The sequence below is a fragment of the Pinus tabuliformis genome, chromosome J, assembly GCF_031772625.1.
Source record: "Pinus tabuliformis cultivar Carrire ecotype Pingquan chromosome J, CPIR1, whole genome shotgun sequence".
NCBI lineage: Eukaryota > Viridiplantae > Streptophyta > Pinopsida > Pinales > Pinaceae > Pinus > Pinus tabuliformis.
This window is the reverse complement of record NC_142295.1, coordinates 530,537,200-530,558,177: the sequence shown is the minus strand read 5'-3', so window position 1 is coordinate 530,558,177 and position 20,978 is coordinate 530,537,200. Positions and strand designations below refer to the sequence as shown.

The window sequence follows — 20,978 nt, the reverse complement described above, 5'->3', positions numbered from 1 at the left end:
TCAAACTCTACAGTAGAGGAGGAATCAAAAGATGAAGAGCCACAAACTCCGACTGTGAGAAGATCAGTTCAAGAAAGAAGGCAACTAGAAAGGTATAGTTCTTCTACTTTCTGTTCAAATTTTGCTTTGTCTGTTACTAATGATGATCCCAGAACTGTGAAGGAAGCAATGGATTCAGAGGATGGAAAACTCTGGAAAGAGGCCATGGTTGATGAAATGGCATCTTTGCACAAAAATGAGGCTTGGGATCTGGTGGAGTTGCCGGCTAGAAGGAAACCCATTGGCAGCAAATGGGTGTTCAAAAAGAAGACAAATGCAGAAGGAAAAGTGGAGAAATACAAAGCTCGGTTGGTAGCAAAAGGTTATTCCCAGGTGCCGGGAATTGATTTTGGTGATATTTTTTCTCCTGTTGCCAAGGTAACTTCTATTAGATTACTTTTATCTGTTGCTGCTGCCTTTCATTTTGAGGTAGAACAGATGGATGTGAAGACAACATTTCTTCATGGGGATCTGAAAGAGGAGATCTACATGAAGCAACCTGAAGGCTTTGCGGTGAAGGGTAAGAAAGAACTGGTGTGTAAGTTAAAGAAGTCTCTGTATGGGTTAAAACAGTCACCAAGGATGTGGTATCAGAAATTTGATACATTTATACGGGGACTTGGCTTCACTAGAAGAAAATCAAATCATTGTGTGTATTTTAAATTAATTAGTGACCGTGTTATTTATCTGGTCTTGTATGTGGATGATATGTTGCTGGTTGGAAATGACAAAGAAATTATTCAGGATTTGAAGACCCAATTGTCCTCCAAATTTGACATGAAAGATCTTGGTGCTGCAAACTATATTTTGGGCATGGAAATTAAAAGAGATCATACAAAGAGGAAGATCTGGTTAAACCAGAGGAAGTATGTCGAGACAATACTGCAGAGGTTTAATATGCAGGATAGTAAACTGGTGAAGGTTCCTATTCCTGTAGGTGTGAGGTTATCTGCTGAACAGTGTTCCAAGACACAAGAAGAGGAAGAGGACATGTCCCATGTTCCATATGCAAGTGCAGTCGATAGCCTGATGTATGCAATGGTCTGTACTAGACCAGACATTGCACATGCAGTGGGAGTATTGAGCAGGTTTATGTCAAAACCAGGGAAGGAGCACTGGACAATAGTGAAGCGGGTTTTCAGGTATTTGCGTGGCACTAGTGATTATGGTTTGTGCTACCAAGGAAGACCAGGATTGGACAGAGTGTTGGATATTCATGGCTTTGTTGATGCAGACTGGGCTAGAGATCTAGATCAGAGAAGATCTACAAGTGGGTATGTGTTTAACCTATTTGGAGGTGCAGTTAGTTGGATGAGTAAGAAACAATCTGTAGTGGCACTATCAACTACAGAGGCAGAATACATGGCAGCCACTTATGCAAGCAAGGAAGCAGTTTGGCTGCAGAGATTGTGTTCAAGTATGGGGTTAGTACAGGAAGCTATAAGGATAGACTGTGACAACCAAAGTGCAATTTTCTTGGCAAAGAACCCCGCATATCATTCAAAGACAAAGCACATTGATGTTCAGTATCACTTTGCGAGGGATATGATAGAAGACAAAAAGGTGTTGCTGGTAAAGGTGGACACTATGAAGAATACTACAGATGCATTGACAAAATCTATGAGCTCTGAGAAGTTCTCTTGGTGTAGAGAAACAATGGGTGTTTCAGGGCTGGAAAAATGACTAAGCTCTCTTGTGGCCTCCTGTGGAAATAAAACAACAAGTGGGAGAATGTTCGGTTGTGTTATATTCTTTCCACGACTAGCCAACATAGTTAGCCGGGGGGTTAGAGGGGGGGTGGAGCAACCCCTTCGTTGCACTGATTGTGTAGCGCGGGGGTCACTGAGGGTTTGAGGTGTACCCGTAACCCCACTTTATGGGGTCTGGGGCAGCGCCCCAGAAAATTTTGGTTTTGGACCCTATGTTAGGTTGGGTGAACCCACTTATGGTTTTGTGCATGATTTTTGCACATGTTTTTTTTGGACGCGATGGTTTTCAGTCCATGGTATTGGACGTGATGGTTTTTCGGTCCATGGTATTGGATGCTTCGGCATGTATAAATATGTATTATAACATTGAAAGGAACATAATGAAAAATCAAGCTGGTAGTCCTGGTTTTGGGATCCAGGGGAAAATCTCTATGTATATGTGTTTTGCTCTCGCATTATTTATTTTTTGTGTTTTAGAATTCATATGCAGGTAATTTCTTTATGGGGTTAAAACCTTCATCAACTTGATTGATCAATGGTACCCCAAGTTCTTCCTCTTTCGTTGTCACATCTGCAACATCCTCCAAGTTCGGTTCAGCGACAGTAGGTTCCATCCCACCAAGCTCCTTTTCATTATGTACCGTAGCTTCCCCCTCAACATGAGTAACAACTACAATGCACTCTTTCTCAAGAGTCAATGTCTTTTCAAGCACTTATTCCTTTTACCAAAGCGTTTTTTGCCTTCCTTCAACTTTTTCAGTTCTACTTCTAAACGATCCACTTCCCCTACGAGTTGATGGGACTCACTTCTATTTATGTCAGTGATCCCTTCCTTAGCTAATGCATGAAGAGCATTCATTGTCACACAACATTCTTCCTACAATTCCATCAATCTTTGGTCAATATCATCCAATTCTGCAAGTGGACTTTGTTCAGCTTGACTCGGCCGCAAGGTGTGCCTTTGTCATTTTTCAAAGCTCATAATAAATGTAAAGCCCATTTTCTGCAAAATGGACATGCTTCACAACCTTCAATCACCAAATCCTCGTGGAAAGAGGCCTCTGATACCAACTGTCATGCCCCTATCCTGGCGGTAGTCTTTCAACCGCACATAGGCAGGTGCGACACCACTACACTTTTTCTTTTCACCAATACTAGAGTGTATGGACTACGCCTAACTCCAACACTTAACCAATTTTCCAATTCTTCAAGTGTTAACATTCATGCATTGGAATAAAATTTACTTCAATTAACATTCATCATCTTCATTTATTAGTATGCAGCGAAAACCAACATTCATACAAGTATACACAATTATACTTGGGAGGGGCAACTCCTGTAAAGTCTACCCGTATCAATAATATAACAGTAATGTACAAAATACAATTACAAGTTTTACAAGTCTTGTGCTTCCAACTGCCTTGGCCTACACAATCCACCAAAGTGCCATGTCACAACCTCACAACTGCCAGCTGCTTGTTGCCCACACAAGTATGAGGAAACCCCAAGTTTCCTTGCCTCAGACAAATTCTAAAATTCATTGTCGCATTGGTTGTTCAACCTTGCCCGTCGTGTCGTGTATCCCTACCCACCATGTCATTCAACCCTTCCCACTGTCGTTTATCCTGACTTGCCCTTCGTGCATCCCTGCTTAGTCATTCAGACTGGCCCAGGTTACGTTGCTCTGCGGTGCCCTCGAGTCGTGCAGCAAGACCAGTTCGGGTCGCCCTGCAGTGCCCTCAGGTTGGGTCGCCCACCTCATGCAGACTTGCCCACCCATTTCGCACCCGTGCCTGCCAGTCCTATAGCTCGTCCACCCTACACTACTTCTGTCCGATGATTCACCCGTCCACCTTATGACTCCCAAACATATGAACTCCAATGCTCATTCCTTATGCTTGGTCGCTTGCTTGGTTGCCTTGAAGTGTTTTTGCCACTCAAATATATACATGCTCCCTTGTGTATGGAGTGGTGTTGGCCCACCAGGTCCACTTGCTCATTCGTCTGTCGTATAAGCTCACGACCACACTTTCCATACTTAGCCATTTTTTTGCATCTCTGATTTTTCAACTCTCGTTCAGCTCGTCCGTCACATCTGCCTAATCGACCATCATCGCACAAAACCGAAACGCTTCGCAAAACTCGTCGCACATAAACTGAAATGCCAACTCATCGCACGTTCTACATGAATCGTTGCACATAACCGAGCATGGGCACCTGTCACACACGTGGGCGCATCGACTTGTCTCGTCGCATAAAACCAATAATGTCTCCCCATCGTCGCACATAACCGCATTTGGTTCACTGTCGCACATGAGTGCGCCTAGCTCAGCTTATGGGTGCGACACGTTAGGCCCCACCCCCAAATGCTCGTTCGTGGCCCAATCTCCTCCCATACCCACACCCTCTATGTTGAGATTGCAACAAGATGATGGAGCTTAGTGAAAAGAGTCGCCTTCACTAAGTGGGCCCGCAGGCAAATTATGACGCAAGTTCTATTTTTGGATCCCAGCAGGGATGATCACAGCAGGAGTGACCACAACAGAGATGATCACAGCAGGAGTGACCAAAGCAGGAGTGATCACAGCAGGAGTGACCACAGCAGGAGCGATCACAGAAGGAGTGATCAAAGTCTATTTTTAGACTGGCTGTCCAAAATAGAAAAGTCAAATATTATTGTCTCATAATAATATTTGGACTATAAACTTGATCTTATTCTCTTGGAGCACTTCAGTTTGAGCTACAGATGTGGCCCATGTAGCTGTCAGAAGGAAGTACGCTTTTCTTATGAGTCAGTTGAGTTGTTGCATGCATGACTTCAGTTAGAACTCAATCAGTTGAGTTTGGTGGAGTTGATTGTGGAGTTGATGGAGTTGTGTTCAGTTTGACTTGGTTAAACTAGTTGTAATTAGTCTAACTGCAAATAGACTAATGATGAGTTGTTAAACTAATTATTAACTCATAATGCAACTATAGAATACATCAGTTAACTCAGTTGCATGTCAGTGCATGTTCAGTTCAACAGGGACAGGTGTTAGAGGATCAGATTGCTATCAGTTGTGACTATAGTTGTGCATGAGGATTTGCACAATCAAGGGATTGAGTATGCCAATGAGTTTGCTCATGTATTTGCCCAGTATTATAGCCTCTGCTCACGTCTTACACAATGTGAGTGATTCTTTGGAGGTGAAATACGAGTTTGGTAAACCATTCTCATTCATTCTTGAGCAGGTATTGAGTAGTGGAGGCAGGCAAGCAATGGAATAGATTTGGAGATCAGATCTTAGCTGTATTGTGTGTAACAGGTGGAGCTGGTACTGGATTGCTTGTGATAAGCATTGTACTTTGTAATGTTACATGGTCTCAATTATTAATATACAGATAGTTGGGGTTTTTAGCGAGATGCTTTCCCTGGGTTACACACTATGTTAATGTGTGAATGCTCTTGATGTTTTATTGTTATTGATGCTGCTATATTGATGATCAACGTAGAGGAGCTTATGTATTGTGTATGTATTCCGCAATAGTACATGATCAGGATAATCTCCATTGAATATGTGTTAAATTATTCAAAATTTCTACATGGCATCGGAGCTGTTGATCATTAGATCTACTATTCAGGAAGTGTTTACATTCTATTTCTTCAGGCAGAGTCTGTAATCGGGCCAGGTAGCCTCTGGATTCATCCTTCCTTTGGAAGGTGAGATATCCGGTGAATTCCCATACAATCAATCTCTGTACGAGAAATATTGTGTTCTCATGAATCTTATATCCGAGGCGGTTGAGTTGGAGTTGGCAGAAATTCGAATTTGCAGCAGTGTTTTCTTGGTGGCAACGCAACAATGTCTTTCAACGGATTGCGATTGGAGTATGCTCTTGAGGGCAGCTCAAACTAAATTGCATGGAAGGACAGGATGGAGGCAATATTGGATGATAACGGGATGAAGGAGTTCATAGAGACGGATGTCCCAAAGCCCACTGATGCTGCTGAGGCGGAAGTTTGGCAAAAGAAGGCCGCAAAATGTCGAAGGATTCTGTTGGAGGGTGTGAAGGATCACATTGTGTCCAGCCTACATGGAAAGACTTCTCCATATTTGATGTGGAAGGCTTTAACAGATCTATTCCAAAGCAAGAGCGATCAGAGGAAGCTGGCACTCAAAGATAAACTCAGAAACATCAAATGCGAGAAGGGTGACATTATGCCCAAGTATCTCACGAAGTTCACTCAGTGTCGAGATGAGATGGGAAGTGTGGGGGTTACTATCAATGATGAGGACTTGGTGAGCTTGGCTCTCCTTGGTCTTCTGAAGAGTTGGCATTCCTATCAGGACTCTGTCAATGGTCGGGAGAAATTGCCAGGATGGGAAAGACTATGGTCAGATCTTGTGCAGGAGGAGATCAGGCAAAGTACCAGGGACGGATCTTCGTCAAAAGGAGCTGATGAAGAGAATTGTGCTTTGGCTGCCAAAGCAAAGAGAGGGAAGAGCAAGAAAGCTTCTCAGTCTGGTGTGAAAGGCAAGAAGCAGGATATGTCCAAGGTGAAGTGTTTTCACTGTCACCAGCACGGACACTATGCCACTAATTGTCCGCAGAAGAAGAAGAACAAGCAGGCTGCTGGATCGACAGCAGGAGAGGCTCTAGCCTCACAGTTTGAGCTTGATTTTTCATTGATCGCATGCTTGGTTTCAAGTGTGATGGGATCGGTTTGGTTCTTGGACAGTGGTGCGTCTTTTCACATGACGGGAGATAGAGATTTGTTTTCTGATCTAGAGGACAAAGATCTTGGAGTGCACATCGAGATGGGCGATGATGGTAGATACAGTGCAATTGGTATCGGTACCATTTCCTTTGAGAGGGAGTCTGGTAAACCCTTCGTATTGAAGGAAGTCATGCATGTTCCAGGATTGAAGAAGAATCTTATCTCAGTGGCGATGCTAGAAGACAAGGGGTATGATGTTGTTTTCAGCGAGGGAAAGGCTTTCCTGCACATCAAGACAACTGGTGAGACCCGGAAGATAGGGGTTCGAGTGAGGAACCTTTATCAGTTGCATGTAGATGGATGCGCAGCAATGGCAGGCAAAGCAGAAGGATTGGTGATCCGGGATGATGGCAAGTTGTGGCACAGGAGATTGGGTCACCTTCACCATGGAGCCTTGAAGATACTGCAGCAGATCACTACAGGGCTTCTTAAAGGTACACTTGCGCAGTCAAATCAGTGCAAGGGGTGTACTTTGGGGAAGTTTGTGAAAGCCACCTTTCACGAGAAGGATAGTCGTGCCACGACGATCCTTGAGAGAATTCACACAGACGTGTGTGGACCTTTCTTAGTTGCTTCAACAACAAAACACAGGTATTATGTGATTTTTGTTGATGATTTCTCTCGTAAGTGCTGGATCTTCTTCATGCAGAAGAAGAGCGAGAAATATTCAAATTTCTGTGAATTCAAAGCACTGGTCGAGAAGGAGTCGGGGAAGAAGGTGAAGGCTCTTAGGAGCGATAATGGTGGTGAATACATCTCAGACGATTTCAAGGATTTCTGCAAGGCAGAAGGGATTCGAAGAGAGCTCATAGCTCCCCATAACCCACAGTAGAATGGGGTAGCTGAGCGGAAGAACAGAATGATTGTGGGTGCTGCACAAGAAATGTTGCATGATCAAGGCCTACCCCTTCACTTGTGGGAAGAAGCATGCAATACAACAGTTTATGTGCAGAACCGTTGTCCTCATAGGATACTTGGCATGAGTACACCCGAGGAGGCTTATTCTGGTAAGAAGCCTGATCTTTCTCATTTGAGGATTTTTGGTGCTAACGTTTACATGCATGTGACGAAGGATGCCAGGAAGAAGTTGGAGCCGACCGCAGAGGTTGGGACATGGATCAGCCACAGGACGAGGTTCATGGAGTGGAAGAGACCACTCATACAGCGCCAACCATCAGAGGGCGAAAACGCTTGACAGAAGCTGAGTGACTGGCTCAAGATGCAGAGAAAGTTGTAGGACCACCTACAGCCCAACGCAGGCAGAGACAGTCACCTGATCGGTACACTGGATACATGGCTTTTATGAGCAAGTGTGTTGTGACTGAGCCATCCTCTTTCGAGGAAGCTATGGAGGATCTCGCATGGGTAGATGCCATGGTGGAAGAGTATGATTCTATTGTCAGAAACAGTGCATGGGAGATTGTTCCTAGACCAGAAGGGAAATCAGTGGTGGGTTCGAGATGGATCTACAAAGTTAAGCAGGCAGCTGATGGGAGTGTAGAGAATTACAAGGCAAGATTTGTTGCCCGAGGTTTTTCACAGATAGAGGGGATCGATTATGAGGAGACCTTTGCACCTGTCGCAAGGTATTCTTCCATACGGACAATTCTTTCTCTCTTAGCACAGATGGGATGGCACATTCATCAGATGGATGTGAAGACTGCGTTCCTCAACGGAGTCATTGAGGAGGAGGTGTACATTGAGCAGCCCGAAGGCTTTGAGGTCTTCATCAGTGAGTCGCATGTGTGCAGGCTCAAGAGAGCGCTGTATGGGTTAAAGCAAGCACCACGTGCTTGGTACACACGGATAGACAACTATTTCACAGGACTTGGATTCTCCAAGAACGAGGCGGATCCTAACCTATACCAGATTGTGGTGGAGGGTAAGTTGCTTATCATTGTACTGTATGTTGATGATTTGATTCTAACGGGTGATGAGCTGTTGATACTGTCATGCAAGAAGGATCTTGCTACAGAGTTTGAGATGAAGGACTTGGGCCTCCTTCACTATTTCCTAGGATTGGAAATATGGCAACGCAGTGGTGGACTGTTTGTTTCTCAGGGCAAGTATGCTCGAGAGATACTGGAGAAGTTCAACAGGCATGGCTGCAAGCCTGTTGATACTCCTCTTCTTGGAGGTTGGAGGAAGGAGGATGCCACTTTGGGAGAAGAAGTGGATGCCACTGTTTATCGACAGTTGGTGGGATCGCTGATGTATTTGGTCAATACATGACCCGATATATGATATGCAATTAACCAGCTTTCACAAGATATGGATAAGCCTACCAAGCTCTTCTGGAAGGCGGGCAAGCATGTATTGCGTTATTTGAGAGGCACATCGGGATATGGTTTGTGGTACAGACAAGAGGATGAGGTGAAGCTATGTGGCTTCACGGATGCAGATTGGGAAGAGAGCCCAACGGACAGAAAGAGCACATTAGGAGGGGTCTTCAGTATTGGATTAACAACAGTTTCTTGGTACAACAGGAAGCAGAGATCCGTGGTACTTAGTTTAGCGGAGGCCGAGTATATGGCAGCAAGTTTGGCTGCATGCGAGGCTATATGGATGAGGAAGATCCTGGTTGGTTTGTTCAGTTCTCATTTGGATCCTACTGTGATTTACTATGATAACCAGAGTTGCGTTAAACTCTCGGCTAATCCTGTATTTCATGATAGATCTATGCATATTGACATCAGGTACCATCATATCAGAGATTGTGTGCAGCGGAGGATCATGTTGCTTTCATACATTCCAACGGAGGATCAGGATGCTGATATTATGACGAAGGCTCTCACCAGGAGCAAATTCAAATACCACTGAGACATGATAGGGGTTGCTGATAATCCATATCTTGTCAAGAGGGAGTGTTGAGATTGCAACAAGATGATGGAGCTTAGTGAAAAGAGTCGCCTTCACTAAGTGGGCCCGCAGGCAAATTATGGCGCAAGTTCTATTTTTGGATCCCAGCAGGGATGATCACAGCAGGAGTGACCACAGCAGGGATGATCACAGCAAGAGTGACCACAACAGGAGTGATCACAGTAGGAGTGACCACAGCAGGAGTGATCACAACAGGAGTGATCAAAGTCTATTTTTAGATTGGTTGTCCAAAATAGAAAAGTCAAATATTATTGTCTCATAATAATATTTGGACTATAAACTTGATCTTATTCTCTTGGAGCACTTCAGTTTGAGCTACAGATGTGGCCCATGCAGCTGTCAGAAGGAAGTACGCTTTTCTTATGAGTCAGTTGAGTTGTTGCATGCATGACTTCAGTTAGAACTCAATCAGTTGAGTTTGGTGGAGTTGATTGTGGAGTTGATGGAGTTGTGTTCAGTTTGACTTGGTTAAACTAGTTGTAATTAGTCTAACTGCAAATAGACTAATGATGAGTTGTTAAACTAATTATTAACTCATAATGCAACTATAGAATACATCAGTTAACTCAGTTGCATGTCAGTGCATGTTCAATTCAACAGGGACAGGTGTTAGAGGATTAGATTGCTATCAGTTGTGACTATAGTTGTGCATGAGGATTTGCACAATCAAGGGATTGAGTATGCCAATGAGTTTTCTCATGTATTTGCCCAGTATTATAGCCTCTGCTCACGTCTTACACAATGTGAGTGATTCTTTGGAGGTGAAATACGAGTTTGGTAAACCATTCTCATTCATTCTTGAGCAGGTATTGAGCAGTGGAGGCAGGCAAGTAGTGGAATAGATTTGGAGATCAGATCTTAGCTGTATTGTGTGTAACAGGTGGAGCTGGTACTAGATTTCTTGTGATAAGCATTGTACTTTGTAATGTTACATGGTCTCAATCATTAATATACAGATAGTTGGGGTTTTTAGCGAGATGCTTTCCCCGGGTTACATACTGTGTTAATGTGTGAATGCTCTTGATGTTTTATTGTTATTGATGCTGCTATATTGATGATCAACGTAGAGGAGCTTATGTATTGTGTATGTATTTCACAATAGTACATGATCAGGATAATCTCCATTGAATATGTGTTAAATTATTCAAAATTTCTACACTCTACCACCCTACATTAACTACGAATAATTCAAACTACTCCCTCCCACAAAATTTGCATGCCTTGCTCCAAAGTTCTTGCTTGTGACCCGACACCATAGTTATCCCCTACAACCAGAGAATTCACATCAGAGCGTCATGCAAATTACACAACAAACTTATTTGACAACTTTGAGTCTTGTCTAAGGTCCAAGTTAGCTCTGTCACTTAAAACTTAAATTAGCAGCAAAACCTGGAGTTTGCAGCTAATAGGTACAAAATGAATATTTAACAAATCTCTAAAAACTCCTAGCAATATGAACAATCAAGTTCTGGTGTCTTACATAATATAAATCCTTATGTTGTTACCTGCTATATGTAATTGTCTTAGGAGGCTTTGTTCTTTTTCTATTTGGAAATTTTTCAGAGGATTAGTTTGAGATTGAGGTTACACTTGTGTGAACAATTATCTATTTATAACTGTAGGGTGAAATTCACTCTTATTGTGTGAGTTTAAGACAAAAATTTAAGTCAGAAGAAAAATTCAATTTGACCATTTAAAGACTTTTAGAATAGTTATTATGTAACATAACCAGAGATAAGAGCAGGACCAACATAACACCCACCAATCATAATCTTCTACTATGAAAAAGAGAGAACTCAAACTGCATATCCTATGCATTGTATCACATAAACAGAGATGAGAGATTTCTTGGGTAATGCAAACCGACAGAGATGAATTCTTAAACTGATTTTTAAACAGAGCATCCTAATAAGGAACAAAAGGACACATCAACACATATTTTCGGAAAGATAAGTCTAGTTTCATATTACATAACCCTTAGTAAAAAAACCCCAGGGTTTGAGACTCTCAATTCCTCTGTTCAGTTTCCAATGACCTATGTTGCCTCTGCAGGGATTCTTAGCTAGTCTTTCTTTGCGATTTCCCTCGCGATTCTTTTGATTTTCTTCCGCGGGCTGTTCTCAGTTGTTGGAGCTTGTGGCACCGATTCTGCTAACAACCCCTCCTTATCTCTAGCAAGCTCGTCTTCCTTTTCATCTTCAATGAAAATAGGCTCCTTAATCTTGAGATTCATTTAGCTTTGAACCCTAGCCTTAGTTTGTTTGTGGGCCTGGTCCTTTGCCTCCTTGCATATTCTATTCTAGGGTCACGTTCTAGAGGATATTCACCCTTCTTTTTGCCTTCCTCCATGGTCTCATCTTCCTTAGTCTCCTGGACTTTTGACCATTGTCCTCTAGTCCTTCTTCTATAAACCCTAAGGATTTTTATCCTATTAGGGTTCTTTTTTGTTTGTCCAACAACTTGTTGACTTCTCTAGACCTGTATAGCAACAATTTTCTCCTTCTTATGCCTTCTGGAAAAGGGGTGTCCCAATATCCTCCTCCTCAACTGTTGTGCTTCCTTGTTCATTTCCGGCACCTACAGTAGTGTCGAAAACACATTTTCCAATGCTTTTCTGAAAGATATTTTCAAGACTTTGGACTAGAAAATTGTTATTGGGCCAACATTTCAAACTAGATGGATGATTGCCAACATTGCCACTTTAGATTATGCAATTCTTTACGAGAAAATACCTATAACTCATAGAGATACATATACAAGGATTTTTTGATCTAGATTGGGATGGATATTTTGACCACAAAGATATACCTGTTATTTTATTAAACCTATTTTTTGGAGAAATCCATTAGATGATAAAGAGGTAAGCACATTGTGGGTAACTATCATATCATATATTTGCTTTCCATCATCTCCATTTTGAAGTTCCAACATCGATTTTCGTCCCTTTCCTTCCCTTGTCTCTCTTTTATTAGCATGTCAATTTTCCTTTTTCTAACTCATTTCTTCTCATTGCCTTTTCCTATAGATACTCTAAATGATCAATCTTTATTAGCCCTCTACTCTAAGTTAATAAATATATCTATATAAGTCCTTCATATCTCTCATTTTTCTCTTAGTGTTGGTAAGGGTTGATGCAACTCACTTGAAACATTAGACCACTATGATACCACTAATCTAGATTTGTGAAGGAATGAAATGAAGTACAAATTTAAACAAAAACACAGAGATATAATGAAACAAAACTTCAATTAATAAACAACAACCGTTGAAAATTGTTTACATGCAGAAAGGGAACAAACTATCTAAGGCAATAGTAACTTATCTCTGAAAAAAGATGTGATAGTTATATGTCTTATAAACTAAGTTATAATGAGAATATCAGGGCTTTTTATCATGAAGAAACAATGGAAACCCTAAACATCCAAAAACTTAACCCTAGAAGATGAAGCGCCAAAAACTTATGGGCCTCGCAGGGGTTACTTGGAACGTCAACTTCTTAGGGTCATAACTTTGGCATACGATCTTTGTTTGGCATGCACAATAGCTCGTTAGAAAGGTCTATCTAAGGAAAACAACATTTTATGAACATTTTCTTTTCGATCACGTTTTCCCATTTCCCCAAAAAACATCTTTTAGGGTCTCAAAATGGCTCCAGAAGTTCAAGACCTGAAACATTGCCAAAAATAGAAAACTGTTGAAATATGAAACTATGCTAGAAATTAGGAAACTGAAAGGAAAAAATGTTGGGGGTCCAAGTGGAATAGTTGAGTGGCCAGCAATATCCACCTGGATCATTGAAATAATGGAGTGACTTTTCCTCCTAGTGGCATGGTTATAACATAACCCGATAACCTACTAGTGGTTAGGTTTGACTACCTCAACTCTTAACTAGAGTTACAATATGGACACTTATAGAGTCTTCTTCATCATAATCATGTGGCTATCCTATTTTCCATGAGTAATGGGGTTTGATGCGACATCCTTTTGAATTATGGTAGTATAAATGGGAATGTCCACTTCTAAGTGGCATAACTTTTGTGTAAGAACTATGATATATGTGTTTCTTGCATTAGGAAAGATCTCTATGTGTAGAACATGAGAAAAATGTGTGTAGCCAAAAAGGAAAAGTTTTACAACCCAAAAAATGTCATTTGATGCCTCAAAATGTTCTTGGAAGGTTTCAAACCCCAATTTTCCAAACTACATTCCACCGGTAAAAATGGTCCTATGAGTTGATTCCTCCATTTTTTCCACTATAAAAGCATCAAGATTGATGAAAAACAATATAATGATCCAATATGGATCATCTTCTCCAAATATTTTGTGCTTATTATCGAAGGTCAACATAAAGAGATTCATATTACAGTTTATATCTGCAACTTATGCTTCCAACCGTAAAAACCTCTCCTTTGCAAGATCATGAGGGTTATTCACAAATTTGTCAACCATGATTAGAGTTTTTGGACTTTTGACCTAGCCGATCTAGATCCTCTGCAAATCTGCACAATATACCCAAAGAATCCTGCTCTGATACCAATATCTGTAAATTGTCGTGGATAATCCACTGGATAGTTTGTCATGATAGGTCTGATAAAACAATATTTAAAAATAAAAATCTACACTATTAGGGTTTTATTTCTTTTTAGATTTCTGGATCTATAGATTACTGTTAATTGTGTATGCATGTAAATTAAAATTGTGCAAAAAAATAGAATAATGAAATAAAAACTCACAAACCACGATTGACACAAGATATGACCTGGGAAACCCTTTCAGGAGAAAACCCAGCTGGAAGGTGAGGTTTCTATGCTCTCTTTCTTTGAATAGAAAATGGTTGTGAGTACAAATAAGTATGGTTTGTGGCCTGTGGGATACTACAGTGTACAAATCCTCTTTGGGTGCTCTATTTCTTATCACTCTCAACTATTTTTTCTTATCTATGAAACAAATGCACTCGAAAGAATGGAATCCCTTTTCCTCCTAGTGGCCTAGTTATAACACAACTTGATAGCTTACTAGTGGTTAGGTTTGACTACCTCAACTCTTAACCAGAGTTACAATATGCACTCTTCTAGAGTCTTCTTCCTCATAATCTCGTGGCTAGACCATTTTCCATGAATAATAGGGGCTAACGTGGCATCCTCTCGAATTATGGTGGTAAAAATAGCAATGTCAACTTTTGAGTGGCATAACTTTTGCACACAGACTGCGTTTGTCACAATTTATGCATCGTTGGAAAGGTCTCTATCTGTAGCATAGCAAAAAAAGGGGCAACACAAATTTGACAAAGTTTTACTTGAAAAAAATGTTGGTCGATACCTCAAAATGCTCCCATAAGGTTTCAGACCCCAATTTCCCAAACTGGGTTCCGCTGATGAAAATGGCCCTGTGAGCTAATTCCTCCACTTTTTCCACTCTAAAGGCATCGAGATGGATGGAAACCATTATAATGATCCAACCCAAATCAAAAACTAGCATCACATTCCCTACCCATATATTTGCTTCATTCTTTCTTCCTACACCCCCATTATCTCTGCAAAGAAATCTTGCCATGGGAAACTCTTAATGTTAGAGATCACAAACAGTGCATTTGATTCATCATCAAAGATCATGAACAACACATTCAAACCGACATCTATGTATCCCACTAGCTCTCTTGTAACCTCCATCCTTTCCAAGCTCTCATGTTCATAAATATGCAAGGGTGAACATTAGGTATGAACCAAGTGATGATGTGAGTAGTGTGGTATTTAAAGGCCCTTCATTATCCTCATAGTGGTGGTGGTTGTAGATAGTTGCAACAATAGCGTTGGTACTATGACATAGTTACCATCACTAAAACATGAATATCACACATGGAATGAAGTGGATTTATCTAATGCTAGGGCATGTAGGACCATGGAGAGGTAGAAACTAGCTAGAGTATTCCTCAAAATGATTTTATGTGTTTTCATTGTGGATATGTGTCTTTTTGGAGACGTGGATGAAGATACGTGAAAGCTACAAAAGAAAACAAAGAAAGGGATGATGGAATATATTACAAGATGCCAAAGCCCTATACCTTATGGAGCACAATAAGAGTCTAGATGCTATTCTTACACTAAGAATCATGGGATTCTTTGTGTTTCAATATCTCCAATTTGAAAAAGCTTTCATGAATACTAATGTATTTACTTTTAGGGAAGTTCCTTTGAAATTTCATTATCTATTTCAAATTAGTACATAAAAAATTGGGGCAAATTCACACTTTAAAGTTTGAACCTTTTATAAAAAATATTAAGTAAAAATTCTTTTAGAATGATAAGTATTTATTGTTGTTTTGATTGAGAAATAATCATTATAATTTCATTTTTATCACTGCTAAAATCATTAGTGTTATAATCCAGATTTAAGATAGATTATAAGTAAATCATTTTCTTTAGAAAATTTAAATTATTAATAAAAATTTTGGTAGTTGTATTGTTAATGATATATATTTTTTTGAATATTAAATGACGAACTAAAATTATGAGAATATAAATTTTAGATTATTCAATAAAATGAATTTTTTTATGTGTATTATTTATTATTATTATTTTCCAAATTATAAAATAATATAATCAAAATTTATATGATTTTAAATCTTTTTACTATATGTAAAATGTTTTTTATCTTTTTGATAAAAGAATATTGATCTAATTTTATTTTTATAAAATGTAATTGTTACTTTTACAATTTGTTGTTGTCTAACTAGACTGTTTTTTGTTCCGAAAATCATGGAAATTTTGGCAATATTTTGATAAAATCTGGTAAGGATTTTTTGTAAATCTAGGTTACAGTTGCCAAATTTCAAGATTTTGGATGCCCTGGAGGTTTTTGATGGTGCTGAGTCCATTTCCACCATAAAAAACATGATTCAAACATTGCTACTATAAGATTTCTTGAAATTTTTTTGTCTAGATTCCCGTCACTTTCGACCATCCAGAGAATTCCTCCTCTGATAAACCAGACCAATTTAATTAATTAAATAATAATGTAATACATTTATCTTACCGTATCTATTTACTTTTCAAATAATAATTTTGATAATTAAAATAGGGATGGTCTGATAATCAGACTTGAGATTTTGGTCAAAATTTACAGTTTGTTTGAGTTAAATTTTCATTTTTATGGTTTAAAATAAATATAGATATTTTGAGAAAATTCAATTAATAAGTCTGAAAATAAAAAGTAAATGTACTCCCTTTAAAGAATTAAATTTATTATAAAATTAACTTACTTTAATTTCTGTTAAACATCTAGTATATTATTTCACAGATTCTGGACATCAGACTACTTTGCTACTGGAATGCAAAAATCTATTAAATACACAATCAAGCCTTCATCTGCAATATGTTTAATACAATTACTCGGAAGGAGATACTGAGCAAACTAACCCTTCGCGTCAATGTTAAAATTTCGGGTAGAAAGGGCCCCTTCTTTGTTCGCCACTGATCGCCTTTACCGATACTTGAGGCGATGTATTTGGCTGCAGTCAATGTGAAAAAGAAATCAGACGAATTTTTCTGAGAACATATGGTAGAAAATTGATTGTGTCACTGAGATTTTGCAATTCAGAGTTTTGAAGGAAATGAAATGAAATACAGTAAAAATTTAGTTTTGAAATTGTAAAAATGTAGACTAGAACCGTTATGTCTGACATGACAAGAGATGTGTGTGAAAATGATGCCAAAAAAAAATCTCTTTTAACATTAGAAATAATGAGGAAATCTTAAACATTTAAATGGGTTATTAAGGTTCGTTAGTACATCAACGTTTCTAAATATCAAAAAAAAAAAAAAAAAAAATTGAGATGAAACACCAAAAAGTTTGTGGTTTTTTTGGGGTTAGTTGATACATTAATTTTCATGATCATAGCATTTGTAGTACAATCTGTTAAGGACATTTATGAAGTACATCAACGTTTCTAAATATCCAAAAAAAACTTGAGATGAAACACCAAAAAATTTGTGATCTTTTTGGGGTTAGTTGGTACATCAATTTTCATGATCATAACATTTGTATACAATCGGTTAAGGACATTTACTATCATATTCGAAAGATTTAAATCATAATTATATATTTCGACTTACTTTTTTGTCTTTCCCTATAACTTTAAAAACATGTCATTTGGAGCCTCAAAATAACCTTAAAAATTAAAAAACGAAAAACTATAATTTTATTTTATACCAAAAATGAATAATTGTACTTTGAGTCGATCCAGTAAGTAAATATTCACTTATATCTACTTCGATCATTGTCTGAGGTAAACGACTGAAAGGGGCTTTTTCAGTCTTTTGATGACGGACGAACGGGGTTTTTTTGATAGATAAAAAATATCAAACACGTCCATTTGATAACGGAAGGACACCAATAAACACCAGCTAAAAGTAGAAGATTACTGGAAAAAACCTAGTGGGGAATAGAAACAGGGAACTTTGAACCTGAACACTTTGCATGCCCTGTTTCAACCACTAAACCGTAACCTAATAAATAAATATTTATACCTCATTGAACTGAGCTCAAGCCATTAGACAGGAGTCACCTACAGGGATACCATGGCCAATGGAGTTAACTCTCAGTAACAAATTGATCCTGATCTTTTTCTGGGACAGGAGTCAGCCACAGGGATACCATGCAAATCAAGTTAACCCTGACTAACAAACTGATTCTGATCTTTTTCTGGCTATATGGATTGGGTAACGGGAGGCAATCATGGGATGCTTATTTTGATATCCAGAATCTAGTTTTATTCAGCATCTAGTTTCAAACAAATAGAGTATTACTGTGGAGCTTACCACTGGGAATAAATGAAAAGATTGACTTATAACATCGGTTTAAAAAGAACTGCAAATTTTTGAGCCTGATTTGTTAGGTAACTTATAGACTTTAAAAATTAGTGCTATTGTAAAATTTCACAACTGGTTCACTCTATTATATAAGCAAAACAATAAAACAGAGAACAACCAGAAGATCTAAAAGAGACGAAGAGGAAGTCTCTGAAATTTTACAGCTATGAATATTATTTTTAGTTGGTATGAGATAAACATATTCCACTGAAACTGAAAAAAACACAGAAGGTCAAAACTTGTATAATTATAATTACAAGATTTCAAGATTCTCAACTCAAAGATTAAATGAAAATATTTACTTATAACACCCGTTTAAAAAGAACTAAACAATAAGTTAAATAGAACTGCAAATTTTTGAGCTTGATTTGCTATTAACTTATAGACTTAAAAATTAGTACTATTGTAAAATTTCACAACTGGTTCACTCTATTATATAGGCAAAACAATAAAACAGAGAACAACCAGAAGATCCCAAAGAGACGAAGAGAAAGTCTCGGAAATTTTACAGCTATGAATATTTTTAGTTGGTATGAGATAAACATATTCACTGAAACTGATGAAAAATACAGAGAGTCCAAACTTTTATAATTATAATTACAAGATTTCAGGATTCCCAACTCAAAGTTCAAACCTCAAAGTAGCCCATTATTGTAATTACAAGATTCCATTCTTTGGATTGTAGATTCGGAAGTCCTATTTGCGATTTCAACGGTTGATTTTTTGTGTGGACGAGAAAACCCAAATCTACAATCGAATTACAGTCAGGCTAACAAGATACACCTATCCCATTGTTCCGCTATTCTGAAAATGTATTTGGTTACGGAATTGAGCAATGAAATCATCGCATCTCTGCCTCAATTCATCACTGCTCCCATCCACTATCACCATTAGTTCAGATTCCACAAAAGCCTGATCCCGGAACATCGAATTTTTCATGTCAGAATCGTCTTGGCGTTTGTCCTGTGTCATACCATTAACGCGGCTGCGGTTGCGGCTGCGCTTAACAGATGGTTGTTTCTGCTCAGGTTGTGTAACAGTAAGACTCATGGAAATGGAATTGACCCATTCGTTTTTTCCAAGAGCTTCTCTGCTTTCCGTACCAGTCCCCTCCAAAGCGTTCTGCTGCTTTGGCCAGGTTTCAATTTCCTGCACAAATGAACTTGAATCTCCATATTGGTCAGTACCGCAAGTTACACAGAACAATCCCGATTGGATGGAGAGAAGAACGATGATGATATTACACAAAATCAACCAGAAGACTGAATCAAGACGCTGAAGTTCAACTTGGGTGAAACAACATATAGGAATGGAAGTTAGCAGAACCTCCCTTACAGCTTGCCACTGCCTGATGATGAGAGCCAATGAGACCAACATCATGGGCACAAACATATGAATGCCTATGCCTGGATTACATGTAGAAATCCAGTGGCGTATTTTTTTCTCCTCAGAATTCTGGGCTTTTGCCATTGATTACTCTGCTCCAAGAGCGCCACCTCCTTCCCCTATGGATTGGGATTTATAGCAATTTCTCATAGTGGATGCCAATGTGAAACCGAAGGAAAAAGGAAAATCCATGAGAGTACAAAGTCAAGCTCAGTCAACATGGTGATGGAACAGGGAAAGAGAGAGGAAAATACATGATCACCCCAAAGTCGTGGTTAGTCAATGTGCAGAGAGAAAATTGAGGGCAGTGGGCTCCCATGGTCTGCAAATATAATAATTGCTCAACTTTGATGGATTTGGATATGGAATGGTTAGATTTATTATGTATATCTGCGAAAATATCGCTGGCCTAAAAGGGGTGAAGTTGGAATATTTTTTAATCTATTTTGTTGTTGAACTGGTTAAAAATGAACGAGCAATTGTCCTTATAATCCTATGGGAACTTCGGATTTTTCTTTTTATCTAGCTGCTATTGATTCCTTTTATGTAGCTGCTATTGATGCCCATGTTTCCAAGCTCAATCTTTTTCCATTGACTAAAAGGTTATGACAATTACAACCCCATGGTCTCACTGAATAGCCGATAAAATTATTGAAAAGTGTCTTTATGAATGATTTCAATCTCATTTAAAACGAATTAATGGTCTTCATAACCATCTAAATCGTACTGTCGAATTGTCCCACAAAGATTCCGCGTTTTGGAATCGACCCAAAATCCAAAATTTGAACTTTTCTGTTTTGAAACAAAAACAAAAATACATTTTACCTCACAACAATAAACAGAAGGTTTTCTTTTATTAGTTAATTCGAGAATTGTGAAAACTTTGAAATTGTAAAGACCCAGATTCAAATTCTCTATTGTGACTAAGGCTATGAGGAAGAGGATATATCATAGACTTTAGAGATTTACTGCTAATTATCTCTACTGGTAATTAAGTAAAGCAAAAACAAAAAAACATTTTACCTTGCAATAATAAACAGAAGGTTTTTTTCTTAATGTGAAATCCTTGGAATTCCAAATACCCAGATTCAAATCCCTGTTATGACCAAGATTAAGAGGAAGGAAATCTATCATAACCCTTTAAAGTTTACTGGTAATTAAATATCATATGGACTGCTGAATTCTTCTGAATTACCAGAAAGGGAAAAAATTTCTAGAAACAGACACCAGGCAGTTACCGGGAAGCCACAAATACACGGCTCTTCATTATTGCTTACAGCGAGCGGATGAAAACAAAGGAGTTACATCATCCTGTTCCTGTTGGGGGTGGAACCGTGG

At 38.9% G+C, this 20,978-nt stretch overlaps 1 protein-coding gene across 1 annotated transcript; it reads right to left on the bottom strand.

Annotated features, from left to right (window-relative positions):
• Positions 1-18,748: 18,748 nt before the first annotated feature.
• Positions 18,749-19,855, bottom strand: LOC149228089 (uncharacterized). The gene has a single exon (XM_089375634.1). It carries the CDS (start codon positions 19,722-19,724, stop codon positions 19,038-19,040), a length of 687 nt encoding a protein of 228 aa, XP_089231760.1. The 5' UTR covers positions 19,725-19,855; the 3' UTR covers positions 18,749-19,037.
• Positions 19,856-20,978: the final 1,123 nt, after the last annotated feature.